The sequence below is a fragment of the Trichoplusia ni genome, chromosome 2, assembly GCF_003590095.1.
Source record: "Trichoplusia ni isolate ovarian cell line Hi5 chromosome 2, tn1, whole genome shotgun sequence".
NCBI classification, from domain to species: domain Eukaryota; kingdom Metazoa; phylum Arthropoda; class Insecta; order Lepidoptera; family Noctuidae; genus Trichoplusia; species Trichoplusia ni.
The window spans coordinates 17031479-17058876 of record NC_039479.1 but is presented as its reverse complement, the minus strand read 5'-3'; the positions used below and the strand labels follow the sequence as shown (position 1 = coordinate 17058876).

General features: G+C 33.5%; 3 protein-coding genes across 3 annotated transcripts; all 3 read left to right on the top strand.

Moving 5' to 3' along the window:
- The first annotated feature begins 1768 nt into the window (after window positions 1-1768).
- On the top strand, window positions 1769-5889 carry LOC113508468 (protein yellow-like). The gene is made up of 3 exons (XM_026891536.1): window positions 1769-1994; window positions 3759-3947; window positions 4260-5889. The coding sequence occupies exons 1-3, from the start codon at window positions 1769-1771 to the stop codon at window positions 5375-5377; spliced, it is 1533 nt and encodes a 510-aa protein (XP_026747337.1). The 3' UTR covers window positions 5378-5889.
- Window positions 5890-7365: 1476 nt separating this feature from the next.
- On the top strand, window positions 7366-15772 carry LOC113508467 (proton-coupled amino acid transporter-like protein pathetic). The gene is made up of 8 exons (XM_026891535.1): window positions 7366-7799; window positions 9162-9312; window positions 11872-11993; window positions 12192-12276; window positions 13184-13428; window positions 13868-14080; window positions 14397-14566; window positions 15426-15772. Exons 1-8 carry the CDS (start codon window positions 7726-7728, stop codon window positions 15674-15676), a joined length of 1311 nt encoding a protein of 436 aa, XP_026747336.1. The 5' UTR covers window positions 7366-7725; the 3' UTR covers window positions 15677-15772.
- Window positions 15773-16641: 869 nt separating this feature from the next.
- On the top strand, window positions 16642-25004 carry LOC113508466 (proton-coupled amino acid transporter-like protein pathetic). Its single transcript, XM_026891534.1, has 8 exons — window positions 16642-18027; window positions 19092-19242; window positions 20525-20646; window positions 20947-21031; window positions 22330-22574; window positions 23059-23271; window positions 24124-24293; window positions 24626-25004. The coding sequence occupies exons 1-8, from the start codon at window positions 17951-17953 to the stop codon at window positions 24874-24876; spliced, it is 1314 nt and encodes a 437-aa protein (XP_026747335.1). The 5' UTR covers window positions 16642-17950; the 3' UTR covers window positions 24877-25004.
- The last annotated feature ends 2394 nt before the right edge of the window (window positions 25005-27398 follow it).

Here is a 27398-nt window from a genome sequence, read left to right as displayed (position 1 = left end):
TTAATGTTGTGTGTCGTTGAATTGATTGATGAAGATCGTATTTCAAATTGGCTGTGAATACGTGTGTTTTTTAAATTGATAATTGTGTTAAACGATTTTTTTTCGGATGTTACTTGCTTTATGAGTTGTTTTTGTGTTTAATTAATGCTTAAATTCGTATTCCAATTAATAACCAGTTCATTTTAAAAATTATATTGTGCTCTGCATTTTTAAATATAATAAAAAATATTTCGTAACTGAGTGAGATTAGAATTCTGGAATTAGATGTTAATAATATAATTAGGTCAAACTATACTATATTTGATGATAGGTTTGAAGAACTATGTAGCTTGTAAATTCTGATACCTAATTTCAAGTAGAGAATAGTGTTAATATTAGACAAAAGTTATGGCCTAATTATAACGGGATGGGCCTTGGCGTAGTTTAGTTGGCTAATACTTTTAGATTGTCATAAGCTATTATCAGTACCTACATCGAAAATTAAAAAAATATTTTCTACTACTTACTATGACATAAGGCGTGAAAGAAAGCTTTAGAAAGAAATTAAAAAGACAGTCCCAAAACATATCTTGTTATTGGCCATTTTTCTATTAACTTCATTTGTTTTTCTGGTACTGCTTGCTACCTTCGAATTATTTAATTAAAAATAATTGAATATCATGTCAAGATTTTTAATTTACGATTCGAGTACAGGGAACATTAACCTTTAAAATTACAGGAGATAAAAACGTTACGCGTTTATATAGACATGCAATATTTTTAATGTGCTTACAAATTGAGCAAATGAGGACTAAGATGTTTAATAAATTAGGGTATTATACCTAATTATGTAACACATTAACTGGGATTAACTCCACGCAATATTTAGGGAGGACAGGCTAATATTGATGTTAGGTATAACTATGTAATTGGCATTAATATGGCTCTAAACGGTTACGACTTGGAAATATTAAATAATACTTATATCATGTACTTAGTTGTTATTGTTCAGTTTTTCTGAAAGACTAAAAATATGATGTATCAGAATTTTGTTACTCAACAAACTACAGTCACAATCATAACTACATATATTGTAGTTCGATTTTTCTTAACATTTTTTTTACATTTTTATATTCTGCTATCCATGTTCATGTCATTGAACTCCTCCTAAACAGCTGAACCAATTTGAATGTTTTCATCCGTTTGGTTGGCGTTCTCAGTGGTTTAGGTAGGCAAAACAAACACGATTTAAATCACTTATCAAAGTTCTAGTCTAACTTTTAGCATAACCTAAATCATTTACATGGCAAGGTCATAAGCTCTCAAAGCTTATCTAGGGCGTTATATACGTCTAGCTTATCCCATTATAATAAGCAAGTCATTCACATTATGTGTTACACAATGAAATAAATATTTAATTTACGACACTGACGTCCATTTTCGTCGTTATTGTCTAACCAAATTATTGTTTGTATAGCAGTAACGCCTAGAACACTATAATTACGGTGATTTTAAACATACATAGCGTGTTATCAAAGAAAACAGGCGGATTTCTTAAATATCTAACTGTTTGGAAACAGTACTGAGTTTATGATTTTTGCGTTATTATGTAACCATCAGGACACATAATTAGTTTAAATGAATCTAACTAAACAGTTGAGCTAAAATTAGAATGCTGTTTTGATTTTTTTTTCGTTCGGTAAAATAACTGGCCTAAAATAGTAGACTCAAAAGAGTTTTTAATACAACGTACAACTTTTTCTACAGAAACAACAACAACAACAACAAAATGGCTACAAAGTTATTGGTGTTATTAGCCGTGGTGTCAACCGCGACAGCAGCCGTGAAGCTCCAAGAGATGTTTTCATGGAACGTGGTGGATTGGAACTACCCCGACCTTTACTCAAGGCAGCAGGCCTTACAATCTGGAGCCCTTATTCAGGAAAACGCCCTTCCAGTGGGCATCGAGCGATGGAAGAACAAGCTCTTCGTTAGCGTACCTAGGTGGGAAGCGGGTATGTACATATCATGATTGTTATATCATTATTAGAATAGAATTATTATAGTAGTAAAGTAACCCACTACAGGGTAAAAATATTTATTTAATGCGGTATATTACCTGTTTTGCGAGAAAATATTTTTTCGTCGAGCCATCTCTTTCTTGTGCTGCCGCAAAGTATTTTCTTCTTTTTCACCATTCAAGAATGGATGCCTCAGTATTAGAAAAGGTCATAAAGATTCATGACTATTTAAATAAAATCACGAAAAGTTTGGATTAAAACTAATTATGTCATTACTAAGTTAAAGTTTGATAGCTTTTATTATCAAGCATTATCAAATTATTGCATAATAATTTGCTCTTAAATAAGCCGTCGCTGTCATATGGGAAATGAAACCATGGCGCGATTACGTCACGCTTTTCTATTTCGATTTAGTACCTAATTGAATTTTAATCTTAGGTTAAACCATAATTGGATTTTAAGATTTAGGTTAAAATGTGAAATGAATTTTCCAACGAAAGCGATTCCGTCACTATTTTATTTTAGGACATAAAAGAAAGTATCTTTGTAAGTTCTGTTCTTTTGACATATTTACTTGAAAATCATCGCACAGTGCGATCTAAGCTAGTTAATTAATGTTGATAATTACATCATTAATTCGATTAACAGCAGAGTCCAATGTATAAAAACTGTAAACAAAGCAAAAAAACCGGCAGTTTTATCATAGTTTTACAACAGACTGTCGTTTTTTTCTACAGTTTTAACAATGCAGTATACCGTACCGTTTAGCGTTACACTACAACAAATCACAAATGCTGCTTGCTACATAGGGGATAGGAAAAAACACATTTCATTTTGGACGAATAAACGATTAATGACTGCAATCGCTAAACGAAGTGGGTCGGCGATAGAATCGATATAGGTGCTAAGGTTCACTATAATATTATAAAATCTGTAGTTACAAACGTTTCTGAAACTCGAGAGCCAAAGTTTAAACTTAATCGATAATCGAATTCATTATGGTTAAATCGATGCCAATATGAGTTATGTCATTAATAGAGGTAATCCTATCATTTCGGCGGACTGAATTAATTATTTTAGACTTATGTTTCAACTTGCAACAACTCGGTTCTTGCATTTCACTTTGCGTGTGTTGCATATTTAGCGTCGCGTGATACGCAAATTTCGTAAACCGCGTTCCTAATAATAGGTAACGGACTTTTATGGTGATGATTCATAGTAATACGCTCATGGTCTGTTATTTAAGTAAATGACTGTCTCTAATGAAGTAAACTTCAAAGAATGATGTGAAACTATTTACATAACCACTCTTTGTGTAAATTGAATAAATGTATTGTAAGTTAAACATCACCTTCGCATAGACACAAACAATTTAGATAAAACCACAAAATAAAACACAGTTTTACTCTATTTCTTATGGTACCAAGTAAGATTGACTACTTACGTCTTAAAGATAAAGAAAATATCTTATGATACGACCAGGCCTATTTACGAACTGCCAGAGTCTCGCTGAGCATGAATGGGCATGGTATCCTGTGGCTCTGGCTCAGGCAGTTGCTCAGGCTGTTTTTGAAGATATTAATCTTTCAAAAATGTCTAGAAAATCAATGAGCAATATATCGCTCTTCAGTGTCGCGCTGTTATGTTATTGTCAACAGACATGTTTGGGCGTCACTTTAAGTGTCATTATTGAACATGGCCGCATATGTTTTCCAACTAAATATTCGGCTATAAAGCATATTTTTAATTTCTCTACAGGTATACCCGCAACACTTAACTACATACCTCTGGACGCGCCATACGATCCGTCACCGAAGTTGAACCCCTACCCAAGTTTTGCAGGCAACGAGTTGGGTAACTGCCAGAGCGGTCTGAACACCGTCTACAGAATCAAAGCTGACAAATGCGACCGTCTCTGGGTCTTAGATGTAGGCACATACGGATATGGTAAGCAATCATTTGAAATGTTAAATGATAGGTACCATTTAGTGTAATAAGCGAGAAAAAATATTAACAGGTAATTTTGTATATTTAGCGAGTTTCTCTACTTTAGGCGCGGACTATAATTGTATGCGTTAGGCATATAATTAAACCTATTTGCTGGTATGTGCCAATCCTAGGAAATGTTAATTTTACAGCTGTTTTACTGAAAATAGTTTCAGTTGAATTCAGTATCATTACACATTTTATAAATATTTTGAATTCGGATTTGATCCAACCTTATCAGCATCACATGAAATATTGTTATTATAATTTCAGATCCCAACGTTACCCAACTCTGCCCTTACACACTTAACGTGTACGACTTAAACACGGATCAGCGCATCCGGAGGTACGTTTTCCGCTCCGAAGATATTGTTGCTTCGACATTCATCGCTAATATCGCTCTCGACGAAGGTAAAACTTGTGACGACACTTTCGCCTACTTCTCCGACGAACTCGGATACGGGCTCATCGCCTACTCGTGGCAAGAAAACCGATCATGGAGATTCAACCACGGATTCTTTATGCCCGACCCCCTCACTGGTGACTTCAACATTGGCGGACTTAACTTCCAATGGAGCGCCGAAGGAATTTTCGGAATCACAACTTCTCCTATGGGTCCTGATGGATACAGAACGCTTTACTTCAGTCCTCTCGCCAGTCACACCCAATTCGCAGTCTCCACTCGTATATTACGAGATGAAACCAAAGTAAAGGGCTCTTACAAAGACTTCCACGTGGTCGGAACTAGAGGCGCCAACGGTCATACCACCTCCAAAGTAATGGACGAAAGCACAGGAGTCGAATTGTACAACTTGATTGACCAAAACGCCATCGGATGTTGGAGAGGAGACCTTCCATACAAACCGCAGAACCACGCTGTAGTAGACAAGGATGACGCTGGACTTATTTTCCCAAGTGACGTGAAGATCGATGCCGATCGCAACGTCTGGGTTATTTCTGACCGTATGCCAGTGTTCTTAGAGTCTACTTTGGATTACAGTGATATAAACTTCAGAATCTACACGGCTCCTTTGGACATGTTGGTTCAAGAGACTGTGTGTCAGCCGCAGCAGTACTTTGAGACTGTGGACCCGGTTCGCGCTCCTCAACCGAAACTTATTGCTCAGCCTCCTTTCACGTTCTACAACACTGGTTTGGGTGTGACCGCCAACCCCTTGTCTGGACCCGTCGCGTTATACTCCCCTGTTACTTCTCCTCGGCCGCAGCTCAACTACAGCCCTGTCGGCTTGAAGAACGTCATCCCTACAGTTCACACCTACTTCAGCTCTCCGAAACAAACCTCTCGCCCTTACTACGCTAGTCGATCCAAGCCCAGTAATGGCCAGCCTTGGTATTATGAAAAACGTACCTACGATGTATTCGAACACTAAAAGACCGAGTAATTTGAAACATGAATAAGTTTAAAGATGCTATTTAAAACTAAGTTGTTTTGTAGATTAAGATCTAACATACACTTAAATAACGCTACCAAGTAGATATGTTATTGTATTTTAATATACATTTACATATTTGCATTATTCATGTTGTAGAACATTATCTATTATTTGATAATAGTTAAATGTGTCTACCAATAAATACATGTACATAAACATATGTAAACAAACACACCGACACACAAACTAATTCAGTTTGGACGACATAGACAGGAGAATACAGTTTTTAATAACTTTACATATACAACGGACATAAATACTGTAATATTTAAAATAACTTTAGGAGATGAATATGAATCTTAGACTTAAGTAACAATTGCTGCTGTCCATATTGTAGTTTAGATGTAAGTTAAAACAATGTATTACCTGTGATTTATGAAACAGGAATAGTACCTATACGACGTTGTTGATTGACTATTTATTTTTTATAAATAAATGTTTTTATATTATTTTATTACTTTTATTTTTCCAAAAATACTGTAATCTTTTCCTCAAATTCCACATTGGCCGGTCGTATGCCTTTTTAAGGTTTTCCCCTTTTAAGTCCCCTAAGTACTTATTGAGGTTTCTGACATTTGTATTATTTTTTTCTAGAATTACTTAACTCAATAGAACGGTAGATAGCCAACACCAATTCTGAAATATTTTCTTATTCATGCTAGCACTACATACCAGTTTAACTGAAAACAAAGGTCTTGATAATATTGTTAGTTCTATAAAGTAGAGTATACTAAAGCCAAAACCCCTCTATGGCTGGTTTTAAAGCCACTGTGTTTGGACTTTGCAAAACATTGTAATGTTTTTATTTCTGGGCAATATTGGGTTCTACAAAAAAAAACTTGTTTAACAAATTTCAAAATGTGTGTTTCATTCGTAGATTACATTAGGTAAGTTAAAGTAAATTAGATTCAAAGGTTGATTCGTTTAAATTATTATTATAAATAATAATTACCTTTTAATGTTGCAACCATTGTGTGAAGAGAGATACCGTTCTACGCCTTCTAGTACGTTGTCACGCTTACACAGCAATAGCAATCTTACTTTAAACCATTTACCATTCAGACAATGCGAGAAATACCATGGAAGTTGCAATACATTGCACATTCGCGTAGCTTGGATATCTATCATGGCATATGATCCCCAGCAATGTATTACAACTTGAGCGATAATTTTAGCGTCGTATAAATGAGATATAAGAGATGGCGTTAGTCCCACAGATTTCCTTTTGCGTGACTTTCTGTATTATTTTAAATTACGGCATCAAAATTATTCGCAATAAAAGGCATCGTAGTTTATCAAAATTACCGTATTATTGCATTTGCTATCATCATCTTTAGTTTTGTTGAGGTCTACTAGAGAGTATAGACCTTCCTTTCTCGGTCTTCGATTTCACAGTTGCAAAAATAGGATATTCCTGAAATATTCGACGTGTCATTTATAAACATTTAAACCAGCGAAATAAGTTACGTTACGGTTAAAAGTAATTGTTGATAATACCACAAAAACCAGTTTAATAAATATATTTATTAGCTCTCTAGAACTGAATAAGTAAATTAGTTGATTTGTGTGTATTCAGGGCACAACTCTTGATATAGTTAAGTGTTTTTTATTAAAATTAAAATAAAACTAAAGACAGCATACCCTAAAGTGTAACATAAGGATCTTTGTTAATGAGAAGAAGTGATATACATTTTTTCATGAGACATTTGAAAGCAAAAAAATAGTTTTAAGAAATGCCAGTGTTTAGAAATAATATAAAAACTTATGTTTATGTAGAAATTGGTGAACAATAATTCCTACAAAGAAGAGCATTTCTATGCCTTACAAGACAATTATATTTTTCGGTCACGGCGAATTTGTTTTAGTAAAACAACCCAGTGATACCGTGAAGTAAGCCTATCTATAAAACAAATGTGTGCTCACCACATTATATGTACAGTGTTAACATATATAAAATCCGTAGGAACGTGTTGTTATCAGTACATCTGCAGTCTTTATTAAATAGAAAACACTAAACACCGTCATTCTGTAAACTAATTAAGCGTTGTAATTTTATGAAACTATTCACGTGTAATATTGAACCTTTGTGTAAAAACCTTTTAAGAGTAACCGAGAGTGTAGAGTGCTTTATCTCCGGTGTTTCTTTTCGTGCGTATGATTTTTAATAGCTGCTTAAGCGCGTCAGTTAATAAAATGTATTCGGCCTGTATGCTCACCAAGGGTTTATAATTATGTGTTTAAAAGATTTATTATTTTAGACATTCGTGTATGGGAAACTGAACAGTATGAACGTGGAAAAGGCTGAGAATAAAAGGGATTACAATCCTTTTGAACATCGAAAAGTTGAGAAGCCAAACTCGTGAGTGACATTCATTTTGTTTGTGGTGCTATTTAGTTGATAAGGTTTTTTTAATTACAGTTAAAGCATTACACGCCTACTTTTTATTTCTATTGACATTCCGATAGAATAGTGGACAAATATTAAATGAAATATGTACCTACTATTGTCGTGAATTTAAGAGTGCAAAGGTTCTTCATTTGAAATATATATTTCAGTTTGTGTAATGTGACAGTATGAGTCAAGGTCTAGATTCCCCCTATCTATTTTGATCTAATTCATGATCAAAAATAAAATTGTTACAAAAGTTACAATTTAAGTAAATAATTCGTGGTCTTCGTACACATTAAATATAATGCTTCTAATGGTAAATTCATGACTTACGCAATATTTGGGAATTAAGGCTAATTTACAAAAAGTCTGAAAATCATGAAGGTCAACGTATAACGAAAGAGAAGTGATCTTTTTACAATAGTTATCGCTAACCAAATCTGATGTACAAAATGATAGGTATAAATCACGTGCTTCGACAAAAATAAATACAGTTGTTTCAGTTAAACCCACCTACGTTATACAAAGCGAAAACGTGAAGTAAAGAAAAAAAAAACAAACCATGATTATTTTCCATATTTGTACTCTTAATCATAATGCATAACACAAAGCTATAAACATTTTTCATTATCAGCTCACAACGTATAGAACCGCTCAAATATTTTTACATAAAATGAAGTATTCATTTATCGTTAACACATAAATGCACACTCTAATCAAATTTATTAGGTAACAAATAATACATTATTATAACTACAAACAACATTTTTGAGTTTATCAAATGAACAATAATATTAATATGAAAAAAAAGTACAAGCGACTTCAAGTAAAGACTACTAAACTAAACTTCATGAAATTTTAATGGAACCAAATGACAGCTATTTCACGTTGAATTAAAAGGAATAAACATTATCGGTAATTCAGTCCGAGGTTCTGAGGTAACAAACACAAAAAAGATGAATTGAAAACCTCCACCTCTTTCAAGTCGGCTGATAATGCTCGTTGATGCAACTGGTAAACTAAGAGACGCTGCTTTGCAACTGCAACTTTCGTTTGAGAAGTTGTGGTAAGGTCATTCGTGTTTTAATTATCCCATTAAGAATAGGACGTTAATCTTTTCATACAAGATCTGACACGAGCATTCGGCTAAATAGTCGATTATTAGTCGAGCATTCACTACCAGAAGATAGTTCACTAGTTATTTTCCAAGGCACTACCATGATACAAACTCATAGAATCGAATTGGCGTTTAAACGCGTTAAATGAGTTAGTCACCTTATGCACGATTGGCCTTATTACATTCATTACTTATGTATCTTTTTATCTTTTCAGAGATTTAAGGTCAACAGCCAACTTAATTAAAGCCTCTTTGGGGTCTGGTTTGCTTGCTGGACCACTAGCGTTCGCAAATGCAGGATGGGGAGTCGGACTATTCGGTACAATCCTAGTAGGAATCATATGTGGACACTGTATTCATATATTGGTAAGCTTAAATAATAACTTCCATGAGTGATCATTTTTGAGTGTTTTTTTATCTTTGGTTTAAGTACTTATGTTTAATATAAGGCACAAGACATATTATTTGAAAGATAAACTATTTTCAATGTCACTTTATATCCTGCATTGGATATAAAGTAACATTGAAAATAGTTTTCATCTAACTGACACAGTTTTCTAAGCGGTAAAACATTTTTTTTTTTTGTTAAAAGGCCAACTATGAATAATGAATTATTTTAATAGCGGTGATATAAATATCTAAATTTAAAGACGACGGGAAGACAGAAATCTAAGTAATAACTTATTATTTAGATTTCTATAACGGGAAGAGGAATAAATCCACTTATCTTCCGGTATAAACCTTCAAGTACTTTTTTCCACTAGGTATGTAAAAGTCGTTTATGCTCAGATGTATTGAAGGATATTTTAAGAAACACTTAATTCATTTAACATGGGGGAGCAACACATGCCATAATCTGCGAGAATTTCACTGCTACCAATTACAATCAGAAAACAATAAATTATAAGAATCCACGTGTTAATCACGTGTTGACAACAAACTTGTACATAAGGTCAGGATTTAAACCCTTGACCGCTGCACGTGAGCTGCAGGAGTTTATTAACAGTTAAGGATTCCCTTCACTTTAAGCCTTCCAAGTAGGTCCGAGAATCAGATACAAATCAATTAATATTTATTGTTTCCAGTTAGGTAACATTACAGAATAATATGAAAGTGAACCTTTACCGATCACGCCAAAAAACATGCTACATACGAATCCATCTTTAGGCTGCGTTTCTACCAGCAATGAGCGAGGACGCGTAGCGAGGGATGTGTTGGTGAAGAACCAATAGAATCGTTTCATTCACCTCGACTCGGTCAGCACAGGTCGCACGCCATCGCATATGTCTGGTAGAAACGTAGGCTTACAATGTTAAACCAAAATTAAACGATTAGGTCGTAAAACGCATAAACAACTGTCGATCATTAAATAACAATAGAAACATTGCACTTGATTCAAATACGTTTTTCATGAAAACCTTATTGTTTGTTTGTATTAACGCTTTTTACATAAGTATAAATTTTCCATAATGTTTGTTACATTTATATCAAGGGCATCAATAATTCTTAATTGTTTCGCTATCTAGTAAAAAACGGATATTAGGTAATTATAATATTAATTAAATGTGGTTATAATAAATATTCGGAGGCCTAAGCCATTACTTTTTATTATAATAAGGTACTGCCATCCAAGTGTTACAAAACCTTGTGCTGTACTTGAAATGTATTTATGTATGACTACTTACTAATAATACATAAGTAAGTATTGCGATAATGAATGTAAACTTATTGTTCAAATAGCCAATCTGATCAGATGTAAATATTTCCTAGAAAATTTATAAGTTGGCGCTTCTTGTAATTTTCCAGTGACATATATATTTAAAAGATTTGAAGGACTTAAAGCTCGACCATCTGCGGTTATCCGAAACAACTATCAGAGTGGTAACTCACATTCTGCCATGCTCATCCCATTCCCGAACTCACCTTCACATATTATGCACGAATCTTCTCTAGAACGATTGGTTGACAAATGTCCAATACGCGTGCAAACGTAAGCCGATTTCATATAAAAACAAAATGAAAAGTATAATGACGTGTGTTACATTTTGGCTTCACGGATATAAGAGTATGAGAGAGAGATACATAAGTTGCCGCACCAATTATTGCTGTGTGCGACAGGTAGTGGGATCGATTCCCGCAAAAGTATTTGTGCGACAAATTTTGAGTGTCGAGAACCTTTGTGATTATGATGGATTGTCTGTTCCCCTGCTATGCCTGGAATGCCTGTTCTAGTGAGATTATTTTTTATGCGGGAGATTCACCCAAAAATAATACAATTATGTTATAAGTGTTTGGCCAACTATGCAAACATATCAGCCTGTTTTCCGTGGGAGTTTTCCATGTCCGCTTAAACACTTGTCAAATATTTTCACATGTATATATTTAAAAATCAAACATTACAATTTGTTATCTCTACACTTATATTAAAACATAGTGGCCTAGAAGTTCAGTGAACGGATCTGGATGTAACGATTTTTTAATCGAGCCTAGATCGAGCGTAGACAAGCATTCATAGAGTACATAAACGCTTTTTCTACGTGGAGATCGAACTCGCGACTCGTCCCGCACTGTGGGTTTGGCGTGGTGACTTCAACCATTTGTCTATCTGTGCAGTCAAGCGTCACAAAAAAAGTTTTTTTAATTTAAGGATTCCGAACTAAAAAAGTAACAGCAGCCCTATGGCAGCTGTCTGTCCGTCTGTCAGTCACCAGGCTTTATCTTATGATAACAGCAGTGATAACTAGAAAGTTGAAAATTTTACAAATCATGTATTTTTGTTGCCGCTATAATTACAAATAGTTACTAAAAGCATCGTTAAGCAAAAGAGCTGATTCGAAAAAAAACTTTTCTTGAATTAATTCTTCTAATCTAATCACATCACGTCATTAATCACAAACCTCATTTATGAAACTTCTTCCTCCATAGGTGAGAACATCACAGCGATGTTGTGTATTGGAGAAGAAGCCGTCGTTAGGATACGCAGAGACATGCAGATCCGCCTTCACGAATGGACCGAAGGCCATGAGAAAATTCGCTAGTACTGCCAGGTAAAACAGCAATAATATTTACATGAATCATATTTTAAGTACCGCCAATTTCGTCGAGTAAAATAGTTCAAAATTCTACTGTTGTTTGTAAAATAAAAGTAAGAATTATGAGAAGATCAATGAGGCTCACGTTTGGTTACATATTGGACGTACTGCGCACCTTTTTAAATTTTATCGTTATATGTATTTCTATTTTAGCGTGTTCGCTGAATTTTCATTACTATGCACGTATGCTGGAGTTTGCTGCATCTACACTGTATTAATATCGGATTCAATAAAACAGGTAAGGTAAAATAAAACAATGAATATTTAAATCAATCTTACAAATCATTAAAACATTCCTTTATGGTTCTACTTCTCTTCTTAAATATTGAGGATAAAACTAGGCACTTAGGTATCTGACATCAGCGAAAGGATAAAAAGAATTCTAACAGCAGTCATTATCTTTTTCGGTAGTGACAAGTGGTAAATCCTAAGAAAAGAAGCATTAGTTCGTCACTGCAGAGTAGCCATAAATGTTTATAACGCAAAGAGGATTGATTAAAATCATAAACCGCTTGGAACAATATAAGAGTCGTATTTAAGATAGAGGTTTCATTCATATTTGCGTTTGCTAATCGTTTTATAACCAACATTTCTCAGCATGTATATAAGCTGTAGAGTTATGAGTAAAACGGTACCCCTCGGTTGTCAGCAGATTAACTTAATAGATAAGAGAATAATTGACATTGCTAATGCGTAAATAAAGTAACCTTACATATAAGTGACGAGAGCAAAATATGCTTAATATAATTGAATACGTTTCCTAAAGGTAGAACACTAAATGAAACCAGGAAGATTCTTTAAGCACTACGGAATTCAGTACATGACTACAAATCATATGCACAACCACTCAAACTCTGAGCAAGCATTCTTTAATAACACAAATGCTTGTCCAGCACAGAGATCAAAACCGCAGCTCGTCTCGTTCAGTGTATTTGGTTTGGTTTGTTTGACCTTTACCACCTTGCTATTCATGTCGAATAAGTCAAGAAAGATAGTAAGCGTAACTATTATAGCACCTTCTCATGTCTGCTATATATAAAAATTGTTTCCTTCTTTAGTCTAAAATACATGATGCCGTCAGGAATAAAAAACAAACCAAGGTATTGCCGAAGCAGAAAATTCTAATTTTGTCTAATATTTTTCAGTTGGTTGACCGATACGCTCCATCAACGATCCTACCGGTGGAATACTACTGCCTCATGATACTAGTACCAATAATACTACTATGTCAAATCAAGTACCTGAAGTTCTTAGCAATATTCTCAGGGATTGCCAACATTTTGCTAGTGGCTACATATATTATTTGCCTATATTACATTTTCTCTGGAGATATATCCTTTGAGGGGAAAGTTGCAGCTGGACATCCTGCTAGATATCCTGTCTTTTTATCGTAAGTAAATTAAATATATAATAATAATAAAAGTAGACAGAACCTTGACTCATTGAATGAATCATCATACTTTAGTTAATGATACCTATTCTTTGTAACCTATTTGTTAATACCTTCATTACAATAAATGACGTTTAATTATAAAACTAAACGAAATAATCACTAAACTTAACCTGATTTTTTTCTTAACCTTGAGCTCTTTGGACTAAAAGAAAATAACAAAAAACAATACAATTAAATTAATTAGTTTCAGTGAATAATTTGGTAAAATTCCAATTTCACTCAAGAAAATTCCTAAAAATGGTTTAGTTTCAGTATTATCTCAACTATTAGTGGCAAAAGAAAAATTTCATGATGAATTTCCATTATCCTCAAATTTCTCTTTCTCCTCATAAATCTGCAAAAAAATAATAATATGAGTCACTTTTAACAATTTCAGGACAGTGATCTTCGCAATGGAAGGCGTTGGCGTGGTGATGCCGATTGAGAACACTATGAAGAAACCACAGAACTTCCTAGGCTGTCCCAGTGTGCTGGTGGTAGCCATGTCAGCAATCGTCTTTCTTTACGGCACTCTAGGAATGTTTGGGTATCTCAGATATGGAGATGTTTTAAGAGGATCTATCACCCTCAACTTGCCTACTGACGAATGGTATGTTGATTCGCACTGGTAACGGTTAGAAGCATTAAGGTATATGAAACAGATTATCTCTGTAATCCTCTTTTTTAATCCTTATCATAATCGTACAGCATTTTTCCTACGCCTGACTTTTGTCTACTGATTTGACAGTTTTTCAGTTGAACCACAATACATCTAATGACTAGTCCCTTTAATCAGCAACGGATTGGTTTTGAATATTTTAAATCCTGACGTTCGTTTTAACAAATGCGAGAAATACGACCAATTATTACGATTTATAATAACCTTACTTGAACAATACTTATAAGCGGTTTTTGTTTACTTCCAGGCCTGCTATCCTAGCAAAAGTTTCCATTGCGCTGTCAATATTCCTTACATATCCTCTACAATTCTACGTGGTCATCGATATCTTCACGAGGTACACTCAAAAACACATCAAAGTGAACTACCGGCAAATCACTCAAGTTATTGCTAGAACCGTTGGTGTATGTTGTTGCGGTAAGGAATGTTTTGATTCGGTACCATATGTATATCTTTAAGAAAGTTCTAGAATAAAATTCAGGTAGTAGGTACGTTAGAAAGTAAAAAAACAAAGTTTTGTCAGTCTAATAGTAAGTGAGCATTCATTCATGCAGAGAAATCTAAAATGTGTCTGATGTATTAAATTATCTAGAGCACTTTTAGTTTCTAGGCTGCTGCAAAGGTTCTCTCTCCAAAAGAAATCGATTGCAAAATAAATAAACAGAAAATCAAACACAATAGCGAAAGTTTCACAAGTACAAGGATTCTCTACAATATTTCAAGTGTTTTGTATGTGATCGTAAACAGAAGGGCGGCGCTCTCTTTGATAGCATAATTCACCTCGATACAAAATCGAATTAATCCCATTTATAACATTATCTGCTACCACACTTATATGTGATATAGTTTTCGATAAAACAGAACTGCGTTTAATAGTTCGTAAGTACTGAAAACCCTTTGCGGAAAAGTACAGGCTAATAAAATGTATGTCCTCATAGAGAGCTTAACTACGATTTAATTTCACTTACATTATTACATTGTAATATTGATAAATGAAATGAAAGTTAATACTTAAGAATTAAAAAGAATTACTTACGAAGTAAAAGGTTTTACAATATATTTCTAGATAACTTAAAAATGACAAGTGACTAAATGTTAACTGTAAGAACTTTGCGTAAAAAAAGCACTTTAAACCTACCCGTGCAAGGACCCTCCCTAGCGCCACCTATTCAATTAAGTTTTGGAATAAAGTCGCTGTCATATCAGCGAATAGTACTGTCCTGGTTCAACATCTGCACTAGGCATTAGACATTAAACCTCCACCTTCTTGTTTCAGTTGGTATAGGCATGGCTCTACCTTTGCTAGAACAAATCATCAACATCGTCGGCGCACTATTCTACTCCATCCTTGGCCTCATAATCCCTGCCATCATTGAAACCGTCTTCCGATGGGAAAACCTTGGTAAATGGAACTGGATGTTATGGAAGAACTTATTTATCGGTATTTTTGGCATGGTCAGCCTCGTGTCTGGGTGTACCGTCACTATTCTTGATATCATAGAGATTTTACATCGTAAGACAGTGTAAGTTATGTAAGTATAGGTGAATAAGATAAGTAGTTTATATTTATTATAATTAAGACTATAATTTATTTTTAATGTTATTAAAATTTGTTTTGAGTTAGATTTTGTTTTATTTATTTACCTTATAGGTAAGAATAAGGGATATTTGAATCATGAGCAAACATCGTCGCAATGCTATCAACCGACAGAATGAACTTTTAACGTTTAGTTCATACATAGTAAATTAGAATAGAGAGCGTTGATCACATAGATTACACTCGGAATATATCAGAGTCCATACCTCTTATAACATCGATACAACTTTTCCAGCACAATATTACCCATACTCATTTTGTAGAGGAAGAAAAAACATTTGTACAAAAAAAGGCTATTCCAAAAAAAAACTTTTCTTTACAATTTCATTATGAAAGTCCAATACTTAAAAGATCTGAACTGGCTTTATTAAAACTGGCTAATTGTTGAAGCGATGTTTACGATTAAAACGGAGTCTGTTACATCAGCTGATGGTATCATTGTCAAGGTCAAACATTTATTTGCTTTATGCTATAATATATTTTTGGATTTCGTTAAAAATATACATAAAACATTATTTCATTCGTTTTGTTACTTGAAAAAAAGAGATACCATCTGGGTGATTATTAATTTAGAACTAAGTTTAAACTGAAATATATCAGTCGTTTATTTATAAAATGTGTTTTTGTAAAAAGACACGCTATGATTGTTTACTTTTTTTAAGAACCTAAACCAATGTGAGTATAGTTGTTTATGTTGCATAACCATAATAGGTACAGAGCTGCAAATATTGGAATGCATGCATTGCATAAATTGTCACAGTTTTGATGCCTCGCACGCAATACTAGATACTCATTGCAACTGTCTTCAATGTAACGTTATACATACCTCTTCTTTACTTACTCTCTATATTTATTTTGTAGTTGATGTTCACACAGAATAGAAACAAAAACAGATAAAAAATAAAAGAAGTTTACGGTTTTTGCTTATTTCATAAGAGATTCGTCATTTCAGCACACTCGCTTTGGGAAAAGTGGTTGATATTCGCAGTCAAATATGCAGAATTCTTTTGCAAATTAGATAGGCTTTGTTCTAAATAATATTAAAAAAAAGTCTTATACGTATTAATCTCATTAGAAACAGATACTTAGAAAGAAAGTACACACACTTAGCTTGATCAAACAAGTCAGCATATCAGCATATGGCCCTCTGGATACAGTCCTCCTCCAAGTTGTGCCACAACAACAGCTAGTCCCCGCTGTGAGCAATTAGAGTAACACTCAAATCTAAACAGTAGCCCATAAGTGGGACATCAGGTAATTGGGATCCATTTAAAGAGGATAGCGATCCAGTTCAAACCGACCTTCAACATTTTAATTCATCTTATTACGTATCGGACCACGCAACATTCAATTTTTCGCCAACTAAAACAGAATCCTTTATTAACATTGATTGACAGATAAATACAAATTACAATACTCCCGTTGTTTCAAAATTATCAGTAAAACTATAAATTAAAAAATAATGATATTTACTTTCCTTAAGTAACATCGTTCTGAGTTATTAGTATGGTTACGTTTGCAGGTCACGTGTGTCTATAAGACGACGTTAGTTCCATTCGAGATCAGTAGGTGAGGTGTTCACTGCGGCTGTGAGTGCCAGTGCCTAATAAAAAACAATAATTGAAAAAAAACCGGAACCAATGGAATTTTGTACGTCTCCTTAAGAAATCAAATTAGTTTCATGAAATCTGACACGGTGTGATAAGAATACGGTTTCACATTTTTGTACACGATGTGCTCGTCTCAAAATGCAAAATGAAATAAAATCGTGACTTCAAAACGTGCTATTTATTGCAATAGGTGAAAATATACATCATTTGGATATTATTTTTCTGGCATCTGACTAATAAGGTTGTGTCTCTCGAGTGCTGGTATTTTTTAATCCTTAAACTAATACACTTCACAAACATTATCCCTCTTGAGAATTTATCTTTAGAGATAAGAGATTATAATTGTAAAACAATTGTCAATACAAACAAGAAAAATAGCGCAGCCTTCAATTAAGTAGACCGATCACTTTGTGAAATAATGTAAGTTGTATTAATTGTGAAGTTCTTAATTGAAGTGAAGTGGTGGAAAAATATTGTAAACGATTAGTAATAGCAGATTAGTGGCGTATTCCATCCAGTGCGATTGCTTTACAAGCTACAACTGATTCGATAAGTCCAGATTTTTTTTGTGTTTAATTCGACTATAAATACGAAATGGGTGAAAAAGAAAAGGATAAAAATGTGGAGGAGTACAACCCTTTTGAACACCGGCAAGTTGTGAAACCAAATTCGTAAGTAAATTTTTTTATTGTTTTTTCTTCCATTTTATATATGCCGAAATCTTAATTCCTCGTGACCATTTAACAGAGCGAATTGTTAAGGTTGTTATCTTTGATTACAATGTTGAATGCTTCATAACCGTAATGTACAAATCGCTCAGTTGATTTGTGCATACAGATAAAAAGGGTCAAAATGTTATTCAGCAAAGTCTTCGCGTTTCTGGAAAGATCTTCGAGATGGGATTCCTATGTTTATTCATGTATTGAACATTATCGTACCGGCATTTAGTTTTATTGCTGAATTAAAATTGGCATTGAACTTATTGAAAGTAAGAACTGATATTTAGCTTGAACTGATCGCGTACATTTACAACTGTGAAATCCTCCCGTTCTAAGCAAAACCTCTTATTTAAAAATAAATTAAATCTAAAATTACGTGTCTTGCCTTGATCAATATTGTACGAAAATCCATATAACACTTCTTTAGTGATCTACTTCTTTGATGATCAAATACATCTTATTTCTTCTTTTTACCAACAGAAAAAACAATTAAATTACTCCGGTCACTTATGACCTTTAAATATTTGAGCTGTCAAAATATCACAAGAAGGAAATGTCACACAATAAATTCGTTTCTAACAAACCAGTTCAGAAATAAAAAGATTTTATGTGCCTATTATTTTTCCAAAAATCAAAGATCATAAAACTCTCTTTTATCGTTCTTGAGTAAAGGTCTCATTCATTTTCCTCTTCGTCGGTAAAAGTAAAGCAATCTAGTATTTTTAAGAAATAATATTTTTTATCATCAATCCGCGACTCTCTTATTTATTATTTTACTAGCTATAACAAATACAAAAAGGACAAATAGAAAATGATAACACGGGAACATCACTTCGGGATAAAACCTATCCTATGTGTTAATATCCAGGCTGTAAACTATCTTTATACCAAGTTTGATCTAAATCCGTTCAGTGGTTTTTGCGTGAAAGAGTAACCAGCATCCATACAAACAAAGTTTCGCGTTTATAATATAATTAGTAGAATTACTAATAATTCAGCACTCGTTTCTTTTTCAGAGACATCAGGTCACTAGCGAATCTAATAAAGTCTTCGCTGGGGTCGGGACTCCTTGCCATGCCATTGGCGTTCTCAAACGCTGGTTGGGGTGTTGGTGTTGTCGGCACAGTCATCGTAGCTTTCATTTGCGGCCATTGTGTACACATATTTGTAAGTACAGCCAGCAGTACAAATTCTTAAACATATAAGATTTTCAAGGCGCTAAATACATTTAAAAACAATAACTGAGAATTGAGGCTAAAGGGACAAAGTACTTACACGACGAAACAACAAAAATCTGTCAAGTGCAATTCGCAAGACTGAGAATTTCATAGAAATACAACAAAGCAAAACAAATGACTCCACATTTAAAATTATTGTTTAAACTCGATCTTTATTTTCAGTATTTGTTACTGTAGTGGCAACTAAAACAAATCATCTAAAATAATTTTATAAGATACATCCTTGTAAGGGACAAAAAAACTTCTAAGGGTTCCGTTTTTATTTATAAAAGACAAAAAATCGTTATATTTAGTAAATTTTAAAATATCTATCAGCTCTTATGTGCCTAAATAAAACTGATTTAGTTCATCGACTATATTTGCTGTCCGTATCACAATATATTTTTCCTAACGATCTCAATAATTTGCGTTTTTACTAATTATTGACGTCATTTAATATTAAATGACACAGTGTTCTAGTTTTAACCGAATTAATGATGATGCACTTATCACCACGTGGTGAATGAATGATATCCATTAATTTCATGAGTCGTCAATTATACTAATGCACTTACGTTGTTGCTAAACAATATTAGAACTGAGTCTGCACTAATGTGTAACCCAAGGCAGGTATAGTTTTAAAACTATTTTTATAGTAACTATGCCAGTGACTTCGTTCGCGTGGAACTTTTACTTTGGGCTAAGTTTTGGATTGATCTTTCAAACAATTTTTCTAGGCGATTTTCTAAATCAGCATAACTTTATTTGTGAACCGATTGGCATAAAACAAATAATAAATGTTAAATGAAACTTCTTCAAATAAAATTCAAAATAAAATTGTATAAACCGCAACTTAGTTCTTCGCACACACATGGGAATTCGGTTATCATACCTATCTTCTATGAGATTCTAAGATCACATGACTGAAATTCTCCAGAAAATATCTCTCGCCTTCTCTTTTAATACAAATGTTAAAAGAATTTGATTAAAAGATAGTACAAGTATAAGATGATATTCATATAATATATGTCCCATTTAAGAATTTGCTATTTTTATTTACCTATCACAGCTTATAGTTCTACTTGGGGGACTACCACCGCCGCGGCAATGATAGTCCCCCAAGTATATCGGCGCTCTCGGTATCTCCCTTTCACAACTACATCCTTACTCTCATCAGGTACCCTATAAATATATTAATAGTTCACTCGATAAATCAAAACATCATTTTTCAGGTAGAAACCTCACGAGGTTGTTGCCGATTGGAACGAAAGCCGTTGTTAAGTTACGCAGAAACCTGTGGGGCAGCGGTTGCTAACGGTCCCAAGTGGATCCGGCCATTTGCGAACTTTTCACGGTAAATATTTACCTTTTAAGTAAAATACAATTTATAGTGAAGTTTAGGGACCAAGATTAAATGCTCTTATATTCACAAAATGAATTGATTTCGATGAAATATAAACATATATATTTTTCATCCCAGAAGCCCTGGTAATCAAATCAACATTTTGCAAATTGACAATTATTAATACTTTTGATTTTTGACATACAATAGATTTTCTTTTTTCGTCAAGTTTAAAATAAACATAAAAAATGGAACTACTCACTAGATAATAATTAGCAATAAACTGAAAAAAGTATTTTGTTTCCATTTCAGGTTGTTTGCCGAATTTTCATTATTTTTTACATATCTTGGTGTATGTTGTATATTCACCGTGCTAATAGCAACTTCAATAAAACAGGTAAGAACTTGTCTTGTTATAAGAAACCATAACTAATCAACCGAATAATATGTCACATCTTTGCCAGACAATAAAATACTAGAAGTTGTTTTGCCTTGTAATATGTAATGTGTCAAGTTTCATGTTTAATTCACCCTCAAGAAGCGGGGTCTAAATCTGAAAATCTGAAATTAGTAAATTGAGTTGCAAGCATCTTTTTAATGTCTATGAGTGTTTTCAAGCTATGGTTGTAGCAAATGTTGACTCTTTTATTGACTTTACAACTTCACTACCATTATGACGAGATTTAATTCGCAACATACTCCTTTATGCAGGTGAATTCACTGATGAGAGAGGATCTTTAATCAATCAGTTTAACCTGCAACCGCCACCCAAATGCTGGATATGAGCTTTTTCTTAAAATTAAGCTGTGTTGCCACTAGGGATTCATATTGAAAGTGCTATAAAATCGCTTAATTTGTCAAACTTGACACTTCTCTACCCAGAATCACTGTATCAATAGAACTGTTGCTATTGTCGTCTCCTCTATTATCTGCCACTCATGCTAGCTCTGCGCTTCCATCTCTTATCGATTTACAAATATTTGTATTATCTTTATAAATATAAAATAATTCCTCTGTGTGAATGTCACTGAACTCCGCCTAAACGGCTGGACTGATTTGAATGATTTATTATATGCTTTTGGGTGGCTTTTAATGTCTTAAATTCACGAATCAGCCCAGATGAAAGAAACTAACGAATTGTGATTTTATTGGAGGTTTACTTAAATACACGTAAAGTGAATACTAGCTGTTGTATATAACTCATTATTTGTCAGCATTATCCACAAGTAGTTTGGAAAATACAACGTAGTCGCAATCATGGGGTATTTACCTACATAATTATGCACCTGTGATTACCTCAGTCTAACTACGACCGTAAATTGTTCCGTCAACAATGTCGTAGTAAATCTCTGAAACACTCAAACAAGGTGGTTTTCCTTAAACATGATGAATAGTGAAATGTTTCAAGTTAATTGGTGATATAAATTATTTCTTTTTGGTCTGAGTGTATTTTCAGCAGAATGTATTTTTCTTATGTTTCTCAGAGCTTAGACCTGGAAGAAACCAATTTATTTGACTGTTTTCATTTAACTTGAAATAGCTTTTATTTGGTCCAATAATTTTCTTCTACACTCTTCTGCCTACTATATTTCTTTAGGCAGGTCTCCAATATGTACAATTTTATAACTATTTGTGTACATGGTTCTTGTTAATTGAATTGATTCGCACTTACAATTAATATTTCATATATTTCAGTTGTTCGACACATACCTAACAGAGGCGAGCCTACCGGTGGAACAATATTGCCTAATCCTGCTCGCGCCACTTTGCCTGCTGTGTCAGATCAGGCACTTGAAATGGCTCGCACCGTTCTCTTTGCTTGCCAACCTACTCCTCTTCGCCACCTTTGCAATATGCCTTTACTACATATTCAGAGAACCAATCAAAATAAGTGATAAGAGGGTTGTTGGAGATCTGTCTAGACTTCCTGCGTTTCTATCGTAAGTCATTTTGATAGTCTTTTGTTTTTTCAACATATTAGAATTGTAACAGAATCGTTTTACATAATTACTATTTCTATTGCACATTGTTCTCGAACTTTTATTGCCACAAACATATGCTTAGTTTTATTTATTATAATTGATTCTTATATATGTTTGTTTGTTAGGAAAAAGAATTACGTTTCATAAACATCTAGTAATCATGAGTAAAGACCTGACGGGAATTTACTTATTACCACCTTTGTTTTTCTAGTAGAAAATAAATAGGTAATAGAAAACAATTAACTACTCTTTCACAAAGAAATAGGATGTTAAGTAAACAGGTATCTTTTCTATAACAAAGCAATGTGCAAAAAGCAGAAAAGCATTATCATCACATTCGCCAGAATACCAATAAAACATAAAGATAAATGTTGCCTATCATACCAACCAGCTCATTGAGTAAGGAAACAACATCAACAGTAAAACATTCGATAACTTACAGGACAGTAATCTTCGCAATGGAAGGTATAGGCGTGGTGATGCCAGTAGAGAACACCATGAAGAAACCCCAGCACTTCCTCGGCTGCCCAAGTGTGATGGTGATAGCTATGACTCTTGTCATGTTACTCTACACCATTTTGGGTGTATTCGGATACCTGAGATATGGAGACGTGTTAAGAGGGACGATCACGTTGAACCTGCCTATGGATGATTGGTAGGTAATTTTGTTTAACTTTTGTTTTACAAGTGCTTATCAAAAAACACATTAGCTCAGCTCTCTCAAAATTTACTATGGCATTATTCGAATACTAGTCATAAGAAAAGTGTCAAAAGTTAAATTAAAAATTTATGTATTTAAGTTTCGTGTTAAATATTTTTCACGAATTTGAGTTCAGAAACCAATTGAATAAACTAGTTACCTTAAACCTGGTTTGTAAAATTGTTAAAAACCCGTTCTTAATTTGTAGGCAAACTATAATTATGATCGAACTCTACTTTAAATAGTCTATGAGATACCTACTTACGTGAAATTTTGTAGGTAGAGTCTAATTATATGTATATTGTTAAACAAAGAGAGCGTTTAAAATAAATAAAGTCGACCTTGAATGATTAGGCATGTCATCAAACGATGTAATATAAGGTCGAGATGAAAATTCAGTTCAAATCATAATTATTGTCATTAACAATTTATCGAATTCTTCCTTAAAAATCTTAAAACAATCGTTTTCAATTTCAGGGTCTTGCTCCTATTTATTACTCGTTGGTATAATTAACACTTAGGTACCTCACTATGATGAGGTAATTAATAAAAAGATATGAAGAAAACTATTTTGGAATCTTTTGTTGATTATATCTCTAATCTCTTTATTATTTAGGTCTTAGTTTAAATGACAGCAGTAATGATGCTTATCACATAAGAAGTCACATGATCTAAGAACTTAGTTTAAAAAATTGAAATCCTCTTTACTCTACAATTCCAAAAAGCAATAAAATTTCAAAAAGACTCGACGTAGAGTACTGTTTTTATGTAAATCTCCATTTTTAAATTTATTTTGTTTTGTTTCAGGCCAGCAATATGTGCGAAAGTATTTATATCAGTGACGATATTTCTCACCTATCCTCTGCATTTTTTTGTGGTCATTGATATTATTTCAAGATTTGCGGAACCCAGAATCCAACAAAAGTATCATAATGTTATGCAAATCAGCGCAAGAGTTTTCGTTGTATGTTTTTGTGGTAAGTTTAAAAAACGTACATTATTTTAGGGAATCTCGCATTACATTCAAGACTCGTAATAATGTTTCCAAATTTCAGAGCACTTTTGGCAAAAACTTTAAAAGGTAAAATTACAGGGTATTTAGCACCTCATTAAAAAAAAATGGCAAATTGTGTAAGGAGAGACAGCTCAAGCCACGCAGTGTGTGGTCTTGTTTCTTCACTTGCAATGTCATCAATCTTGCAATCGTAGAGACAATCTTCTTTAAATTATGGCATTAATTTTGCTATTAAACATGGTTTACAGAGTACACACCTATTATTGAAGTTTAATTACTCTGTACTTATTTCAGGTGCCATTGGAATCGCTCTACCATATCTAGAACAGATCATAAACCTTGTGGGAGCTCTATTCTACTCTCTACTTGGCCTCATCATACCCGGGTTAGTGGAAACTGTGTTCCGGTGGGAAGACCTCGGCAGATTCAACTGGATTCTGTATAAAAACATTTTCATTGTCTTCTGTGGAATGTTTAGCTTAGTATCAGGCTGTACCGTTACCATTTATGATATAATCGCTCTAACTCATGAGAAAACAGTGTAAATAATTTTATAATTGAATGATTATTGGATGCATAATTTTGAATAGTCTTAGTATACTGAAGTCCTTGCGTTGCCTGTGATTTATTTAAATATAAAATAATGCAATAATAATAAATAGCGTTAAGTGCGTCATCTGTTTTATTATCAAAGACACGATTATTTACTTTCCATATTTCTTTATTATCCCTTCTCCGCGCCATTCTCGTGAGAAGTATAAATTACCCATTGAATAAAAGACTACCCGTTAATATTGAGATCAAATACAACAATGAATGAAAATAAGCAAATAATTGAATATGTTCCAATTCTAAAACCAAAACTAGGCTAAATGTCTTCTCATCTCAATTGAATCGTATCCATCCGAATTGAAATCTTTAAGTAGCTGAGTGCAAACAAACTCAATATTCAATCTCATCTACATATATAAAACAATTGAAAGAAATTTATTCTTATCGAATAAATTTTAGATGCAAAAGGGATATAAATTGAAATAATAATTTATTTTTCTGAAATGTGTCAAAAAAATGAAAGCGACCTGAATTTAAATGATCTCTTAAGTTTATGATGACAGAAAACATCGTTGGAACACATAGTTTCGGACAAATCGTCATAAAATGCAGACATCGTGTTTTGTCGCGCATTATTTATTTTTGGTGTGACCTACAATCTGGCCGGTATTTGTATATTTAGCAATCCTTTAAAAATAACTTCGTTCACTGATAAAGTGTGACTGAAAATCTCACCTGAATATCAAAGTATTTCTTTAACCATCAATTGACATTCGTCTGCCAATAGATGGCGTAATTTTATTCTAAATATAATGTATCCTACGCGAAACGGATCACAGCCAAAAGCTAGTTCAAGACATTTATAGACAATGTTTACTTAGACTGTTGATATTGACTTCACTCCCTAAAGCCACATTTTCATTAAAAAATATTTGATGACGTCACAGCTGACACGAGCCGCTGGATCTAAATCTGTCTGGTGGGTATTTGGACAAATTGACATTGATTGTCGTAGTCATTGACCTTACATTTGGCACAATGTCTCATATTGGCTACATTTCGATTAAGAGGTAATACGGTCAAAATTATTTAGATGTTACATAATAATTAAGTACGCAGTTCCTGCATCCTTGTTAACCTTATCAATAAAATCTGTCTCGGTAAAACCTTCTTGTTACATCTAGTGGTAACTTTTCCTTTTGAAGGACAGCACAAAAGATTATGCTTGCCCACAGAGTACCTTATACTTCCAAATATTGCAGAGATACTTTAATGACTCGTAGTCGAAAGAAGGTGATTCTTATTTGATGGGAAGCAAGAAACCTTTATATATTTAATTGCCTCCAGCGCAACACAATGCGAAAAAGACAAAAAAATTATTTACTGATGTGAGTGTCAAATGTCCGGATTAATTCGGCATAGCCAGTTCGATAGTGATGATGCATAACGAACTTACTAAAATAACCCAAAATCAATTTTAATAGTCTGCAGACTCCGAACACCCGACAGTATCATTAAGTGTGGTTTTAAGCGCGCAAAATAATATGCATACTTAACTTACAAAACACCAACAACTAATTTGGACCAGTTATGGTGGAACGCAGAAGGAACAATTTAAATTGAATAAAGACCATTTTATTATTATTTTCTTTATTCTAATGTCTAATTAAATCCCTATACCTACTTTTAATATAAACGTTAATACGAAGATAGGTCATTCATTATTTTTTTCTTCCCAACATGAAATGCGATATTTACATTCAAAGTCAAAATATCAACGTTTGCCAATCTCCCCATTAATTGCGTTAGATGCTACTGTTGCTAAGCTATTAAAAGAGTTTATTCACTTTCAAACTTTTCCGAATGCTCTTGAACTTTTTATTTACACCTTTCACTGAATTCTCTCGTGTGGAAACATGTGCAAAAATCGTTAAAAAAACACATTTTCATTCACATGTTTGACCCGATGGTATAAAATAAATTGTAATAAATTTTACGAAGAGATACGAAAAATACTGTGGCATAAAATAAATTAGTAAAATTGATACAAGGAAGGCAGACTCGGGGGAAGATAAAAAGAACCCAAAAAGGACAGATAACAAATGGAAGTCGATCAAAAGTATGGAAAGGAATTGCCATACAATGTAACGAAAAATAGAGTAAATTTGATTTGGTCACTAATAATTACATAGGAAATACTTCGTTCATCAATCATCGATTAATTTTCACCTCACTTGCAAAGTGGTATTATTAAGAAAGTCTGACATAGTTATTACCTCAATAGACAGCACGTGTGAGCAATTATTAGGTCAGTTACCCATTATACATAATGCTATAATCGTCACAATGTAGTTGACAATCTTGGACAAGTAATACGTTAATTCTATGAGATTGAGCCAAATGCGCAGTACTTAGTAGATATAATTATAACATAGCTAATATGTATAAGCTGCGGTATAGGTGTCAATGATAATACTTAGTTGTAATCTAAGCCTTCCATGATACTGCGTTATGA

Bases quoted from the DNA above. Each gene is read 5' to 3' on its own strand.
- LOC113508468 (XM_026891536.1), top strand. From the start codon at position 1,769: ATGGCTACAAAGTTATTGGTGTTATTAGCCGTGGTGTCAACCGCGACA. The intron at 1,995-3,758 runs GTATGTACATAT...ATTTCTCTACAG, and splicing joins CGTACCTAGGTGGGAAGCGG to GTATACCCGCAACACTTAAC. The intron at 3,948-4,259 runs GTAAGCAATCAT...TTATAATTTCAG, and splicing joins TGTAGGCACATACGGATATG to ATCCCAACGTTACCCAACTC.
- LOC113508467 (XM_026891535.1), top strand. From the start codon at position 7,726: ATGAACGTGGAAAAGGCTGAGAATAAAAGGGATTACAATCCTTTTGAA. The intron at 7,800-9,161 runs GTGAGTGACATT...TTATCTTTTCAG, and splicing joins AAAGTTGAGAAGCCAAACTC to AGATTTAAGGTCAACAGCCA. The intron at 13,429-13,867 runs GTAAGTAAATTA...TAACAATTTCAG, and splicing joins AGATATCCTGTCTTTTTATC to GACAGTGATCTTCGCAATGG.
- LOC113508466 (XM_026891534.1), top strand. From the start codon at position 17,951: ATGGGTGAAAAAGAAAAGGATAAAAATGTGGAGGAGTACAACCCTTTT. The intron at 18,028-19,091 runs GTAAGTAAATTT...TTTCTTTTTCAG, and splicing joins CAAGTTGTGAAACCAAATTC to AGACATCAGGTCACTAGCGA. The intron at 20,647-20,946 runs GTAAATATTTAC...TTTCCATTTCAG, and splicing joins CCATTTGCGAACTTTTCACG to GTTGTTTGCCGAATTTTCAT.